Raw genomic sequence first — 6,576 nt, 5'->3', positions numbered from 1 at the left:
TCCTTCCTAATTTGCTTGGCACCTACCAAATGAAAAGTCTAAAGATTAAGGAAACGGAAACCCAGAGGGTCAGCATCCCAGAGGAATACAAAGGATGAGGGGAGAGGAAAAAAAGGTCACAGTGTGGAGAGGAAAATCACACCAAGCAATTGTGTCATGTTGCTCCCAAACCCATGAGCAGCAGAGGAAGATACCACGGTACTGATGTCCAGCTTAAGCTTCTTCTTTCTACAGCAAGATGAGATTTGAGTGCTTCAGACCACCTTTTTCCTTTCAGTGTGTCCTGCCCCCCAGCCTCCCCAAGTCTCTCCCTCCAGCCTTGCCTTTCGTTCAGGCAACCCTGGCCAGCCATTTCTCGAGGCCCTCAAAGTCAGCATCTCCCTCCTCTCCCTTGCTGCCCCGAGCACTGCACTCCACAAATTCCACCTTCATGGGTAGCTGGGAGAAGTCGAAGTCCTTGCCCTTCTTCCCCAGCTGGGCAGGGCCTCCAGTGGCTGAGCCATCCAGACTGGTGGGGGCTGCAGAGCGGGTCACTCGTAAGGTATTGCTGCAGACAGAGAAAGGAAAGGGTCAAGAACTGTGAACCAGGGGAACATTACCTAACACCATGTCTGCTGAGATGCTTGGACCCAGCTCTGTCAGCAGGATGCCAGCTACAGCAAGGAGAGAAGGTCCCATGGCTCTGCCCTGTGAGGCTCAGGCAGGGGCAGGCACTTTGGCCACTTCTCCTAAATACCTGCTGGAAGGCACAAACTGCAGAGAGGCTCAAGAGAGCAAGACAAACAGAAGGTTGTCTCTGAGACTCAAGGGGAGGGTGCTTCAACAGGTTTTGTTTTGTAATAAACAACAGCAAGCGTCAGGCAATGATGTCCTCACCTGAATTTCACCCAATACCCCCATGGCAGACACCAGTTGCCAGGAGTTACAGATGATTTAGCCCACATTTCTCAGGCTCTGTACTAGTTTAACAGGTTAAGTGGAAAGAGAGAGGCAGCACCTGTGGTATCAGGGATCATGCCAGGGCTCACCCCACGGCCACTCAAAGTGTGCCAAATACCCCTGGGGACTGAGAGGGGGACCGAGTCTCCCCACTGCTCCCATGAGCAATGCCTGCCCAAGGACCAGGCTGCAATGTGGCTGCTGCTCCTGCCCTTCAGCCTGCGGCAGTATCTCAACTCCCTGCCACACGTGGAGAGGAAGGATGGACCTCCTTGTCCACAGTCACCAGGCATCCAAGGCAGAGGCAGGACAGCGAGATGGAAGAGCCTAACAGATGCAGAGGCACTGCAATTTGACTGCCTCTGAGGTCCCAAAAAGCAAGGCTAAGGACATCACGAGGCTGCACCAGGTACAGGTGCAAACAGCAACCTCTCCTCAGATCTTCGACTGCCTAGTAGAGCCTCATGGCTGGACTGCTGCATCTCTTTCAGAGACAAAGCAGCCTGGCAGTGCCTGCTCTCAGTCAACCCCAGCTACTCTTTACTCACAGGATGGAGCTAAATTAACAGGTCACAGGGAAAAGACAACACTGCCCAGAGGTGTTCAGGAATTCAGGAATAAGAAGGCAGACACCTTCTTGGGTTCTCCACACAAGGACATCGAAGTACGGCAATGCAGGGAAGAGGATGGCAGCAACCTGCCAGCCTGCAGGAGTAACAGGGCACATAGAAATCCAACTTCTAGACACAGATAACTGGCAAACGCTCAACATCAGAACCAAGGGGCGCTTATTTTCCTGGAGAGCTTGAATATGTGGCAACTAATTCCTCCCTTAAAAACAGGAAGGTCAGGTATTCAGCCTGGAAGAGGCACCAGCACAAATAACCCTGCTGCCGTCTACTGGCCAAAGAGATTATAGAATCGCAGAGTCATTTAGGTTGGAAAAGACTCTTAAGATCGAGTCCAACCACAAACTTAACACTGGCAAGTCCACCACTTGGCAACAAGATGGCCATATCCCACAAACATGCATTTGTTTGGAGACCAAAGAGCTACAGTCCTCCTCGTACCACCAAGACCACCTTGCCGCTAACTGCAAACCACTGGCAACAGAAAGGCAAAATATCGAGTTCTGAGTGTGCGTGGGGAAGGAAAATCGCTACTAGATGCTGGAGGAGAAGTCCACCAAGGCACAAGAGCTGCACAGGTCCCTCCCAGAGCAGATTTGACCCAACTACAATTATGGGACTCACAGGCAAAATTTTCATGCACAGAGATTAAATACAGCTTAAAAAAAAAAAATCTTCTACTTGCCCCCTCCCCAGATGGACTTGCCAGCCGTTGATGCTGCACCTCATTCATCTGGCAGCTTACACAGTCTACAAGCCACTTTCTCCTCCTTCCACTTCTTCTTACAACTTAAAATTAGCAACAGATCATAAATCATTTGTCTTCCCAGGTTAATGGCCTTCCTAAGGGGGATACAGAGACAACACAGGGTCCCAAACAGGCTCCTGCAATGCTTGTTAGCAGGCCAGGAAAACCAGACGCTCCCTCCCCAGCTCTCACAGGCTTTGCATGCCAAGCCCTTCTGCATCAGAGCAGCCCTGCAAAAAACACCTGTGCCAGTACAACAGAGCAGAGCTACTGAGATCTTCACACCACTCACAAAGTCTGACATTTGGAAGCCAACCCTGCTGTACCAGAGAGAGGACGGCGCCCTGGGCCATGGGAGGTATCGCTTAGCTGAGGGAGGGCAGCTTTTAGGAAAGGACTGGGATGTTGTTTCTCCAACCCACAGCTTCTAGAAGGCAATACACTGTCTGTGCCCACTGCTTTTTTGCATGCTTTAGGAAGGAGCAATCTTCTCTCATCCTGGTTACACCCACATAGACAAAACAGATTGATCTTCTTCTACAATGAGCTTAGATGTGGCTCAAGGGAGCTCACTGAGCACTGAGGTAAGAGATAGAAAGAAGAGAGAAGGTCAGAGGGTTTCAGATCCAATTTCATACTCACAGCTCTTTCTCCAGTTGCTGTTGAATAAGTTTTGCTGATTTTGCCATTGTGACATCTAGAAAGAGAAAAGGGAATCATCTCTTTGATTTTATGTCAGAATTCAGAACCTTGTTCCTCCACCTAAAGGTGCGGTAAGGCCTGTTCATACTGTGCAGTCGTAAGAGCTACCAGGACAAAGATGGCTGTGTCTGCACAAGGATAAGGAACACTGGAGCTCTGGGTTTGCAGGCAAGAAGTCTGATATAATGTAGGGAATTAATTTCTTCTTGCTGGGCAGTAAGTCGGTTCAAACAGAGAACGGGGTTTGATGTCCCACCCACAAGGCCCAGCGCTCTCACCTGCCCTGGCATTACAGATCTCAACATGGCACTTTTTAACCTATGGCACATGGAGCCATGAAGGCCTCAGGCAGCTCCTGAAGTAGTGCACAAAATAAGTAAGAAAACCAAACACTGCTCAAAAGCTTCAGATTGTTATAGAGAGATCCACACTTTCACTGTAAAAGTTGTAGGGATCTGAAAATCTAGTCCTTTCCAGTAACTGGATGTTCTTGCTAGTTCCATCAAGAGAAAAATGTATGATCTTGGCAGCTAAAGAGCTGTCTGATTTTAACATTGAAGCTACCAAGCATGTACAGCTAGCTTATTACGCTCAAGCTGATCCTATTTTCTGCTGCCTGCAGAAAGCCACCTGCCTTACTTAAGTCTGTCTAAAAAGCTGTAGCTCTCCCAAGTCGTGCTTCTCTGCAAAGCTACTAGATATACCTGACCTAAGAATTCTTCCAATGGCTGCTGGGAATGGTCCTGCTGAGTAGTCCAAGTTTAAAACTAAGTTACTTCGGTTTGCTGAAATCCCAACTCCTAAGAAATTGGCACAAACCCCTATCACTCAGGGACCGAATCTGGCATCCAGCCCGCAAGGCAGCACACAATACCTTGCTTATTGCAAGCAATCAGCAGCGCAGGTGCATTTTTGAGCACAGTGCTATCGACCAGGACCTGGTACAGGAACTCTGCCACATCCTTCACCTCCCGCTGGAAGGCCACACTGTCCACCACAAACACGATGGCTCTGGAGGAAAGAGGGAAGAAATGTGCTGTGCCTGAAGCTCTGCAACCATCTTCACCTGCAAGTATTCCAGCCTGGGTGAACACATTTGTTTCCACAACGGATCTCATCCAACCCAAGAGCAGGTTAGCACGTGCTGGCTGAAATACACCCCACCTTCAGCCCCAGCAGGAAATCTTGACTCACACAGAATGAATCCAGCCCAGATCACAGCATCCTCAGCACCATCATTTGGTTCATCCCCATCCAAAACATCACCTGCCCCCTCCTCCCCTGCCAATCTCCTCCAAGTTACCTGGCTGCGGCCTTGAACCTCTCCAGGAACTGAAGCCGCAAACTCTCATGGCCTGGAAGGTCGATTAAGGTCACATTAGCGTTCTGGGAACAGAAGCAAGAAGGCATCAGCAACACCTAACCTGCGACCATGGACCGGGAAAATCGGACTGATAGTGGATTATTCCAGTTAGCCTGGTGCCGAGGCAGCAGTGGGCAAGCAAATCCCCATACTGGGCAGAAGCACGTAACTCTCCCCGAGGTGCAGTCTCTCCACCAGCCCAAATAATTCTGACAGGCAAAAGAAATGCTGAGGAATGACACCAATGGCTAGGACTCAGTAAGGCAGGTGCCAGCACCAGCAAACTACCCACCAGAGCTGAGAGAACAGAGCATGACCGCAGAGAAAAGAGAACGATCAACCCACTTCTCATCCACAGTACCTCCCCCACAACTACCACACACAGAGTGCGAGTGACAAAGCTTTGTCAGTCACCTCTCTTGGCACACCAGCAGACCTACACTGTCCCTGACAGCAAATAGATCTCTGCACAGCAAACCCACAAACTCCTGTCCTGCAAGTCCCTGATACAGAATATTAATCCCACAGTCTCTGAATCAAAATTGACAGAATTGATGCACAGAATCTACCCAACTGCAAGTCTACCTATATACAAAAACTTTGCTGGGAATAACAGAAAAATGCCCTCGCAGCAGACTGCAAATATTTCCCTCTCCGCAGCCTGTCAGCCAAAGCAATGACATTAAAGAGAACGAATGCCTCTTACACACTCCTGATCAAGATGGGGCCAAGTGGGGCCACGTCACTGTTCTCAAGGTAACGCTTGTTGTTCTGAAGAGGGGGGAGAATACTACACAAGACCCTGCCTACTCACTGCTCTTGAATTTTAATGGAAACTTTGTCTACAAAAAAAGAAAATGAGAAAAGCATCAGTCTGCCTTGCAGCATTCCAATACCTCTCCTCCTCCAAATACTTGTCGGCTCAATCTTAAGAAGACATGAAAATTAAAAAAAAGCACCCTGCACTTCCCTTTACTAAGCTTTTAACTTATTACTACCATTGTTACAGAAGATTGCCATAGAGAAGTCACAAAAACGTCCTTTACATTTACAATTCACCAGCATGTAATAGGCTGCCAACTTGCTGCTTTCACTGCCATGTGCACCAAGCAACGAGAAACACACACTTCTGAAATGAAAGAGCTTGCCATAAGCTGAAAAGAATCCAGGCAGCCCAGGACCTGAAAGGAACAAAACCCTTTTTTTGACCATATGAAGTTCAGCTGGAGACTCTTTTTAAACCCACTAAAGCTTTTAACTTCAGAATTTTTAGGGAGAAACAGAAATTACTGTCAAGTAAATAAACCAAACAGCAGCACAATATCCCCTGACAAATCTCCCTCCTGCTCCAAACCACGCCACTGTCCCTACAGTGCTGCGTATTTTAGTCCACTTGTAAAAGCAGCTCCTTTTTACTTTTCTAGAAAAAAAAAAAATACTACACGCTAGCCACCTTTCAAAAGCCACCACACAGACACAGCTTTCAGTCAAAAAGGCTTCGCAATTTGACAAGCAAAGAGAAAAGAATCTATAGAGATGAGGGGTCCCTAATACCTCCCAGTATTTTCCTACTTTTCAGCGTGCATTGCCTAGAAAAATCCTACCCTACTCTCAGACCAAACCGTGGACTGATTTCAAGCTGGGAAGACTGAAGAGCACAAAAATTCCCCATCAAGCCGGGTTTAGCACAGGGAGCAGAAGGACAAAGGCATCAGCTGGCTCTAACAGCCACGCACAAGTTACAGCTAAAAACCTGCCCACTCACCTTGTCATTGCTGACTCTGTAAACTGCGGAGCTGTCGGTTATTGAAGTCTGGGTGTCGCGGTATCTGCCTGTCAACAGCTGTGGAAAAAACGTCATTTTCAGATAAAGGAGTCTGGAGGAACAGTGGCATCACGTTTTATCCACTCAGAAACTGAAACGATCTGTAAGGGGTAACGGACTTCAGGTATCTGACTTCAATGCACATGCATGAAACAATTTCAGGTGTTATTTTCTGCAAAGAATTTAAAAAACACTCGTTAAGGAAAAAAAAATCTGTTTTTATATACTGAATCGCCACACTGCTAAAACAAGGAAGAGAGCGTGCCTGCAAAGCCTCCGTATCACCTCCACCTCCGTACGAGGACGGCAGACGGCTGGCAGGGCGGCTGGAGCCGGGGGGATCCCTGGCCTGGGGCTCCTTTCGCGGCCG

At 48.4% G+C, this 6,576-nt stretch overlaps 1 protein-coding gene across 1 annotated transcript; it reads right to left on the bottom strand.

Moving 5' to 3' along the window:
* Positions 1-330: 330 nt before the first annotated feature.
* SRPRB (signal recognition particle receptor, B subunit) lies at positions 331-6,224 on the bottom strand (the record flags this gene model as incomplete). Its single annotated transcript, XM_010293235.1, has 5 exons — positions 331-547; positions 2,959-3,013; positions 3,893-4,029; positions 4,322-4,404; positions 6,147-6,224. Coding segments are annotated over 5 exons (570 nt in total), but the record flags the coding sequence as incomplete, so codon positions are not given.
* Positions 6,225-6,576: the final 352 nt, after the last annotated feature.

The sequence above is a fragment of the Phaethon lepturus genome, unplaced genomic scaffold (assembly GCF_000687285.1).
Source record: "Phaethon lepturus isolate BGI_N335 unplaced genomic scaffold, ASM68728v1 scaffold38918, whole genome shotgun sequence".
NCBI lineage: Eukaryota > Metazoa > Chordata > Aves > Phaethontiformes > Phaethontidae > Phaethon > Phaethon lepturus.
The sequence above is the reverse complement of the archived record's forward strand: the minus strand, read 5'-3'. Positions and strand labels throughout refer to the sequence as shown.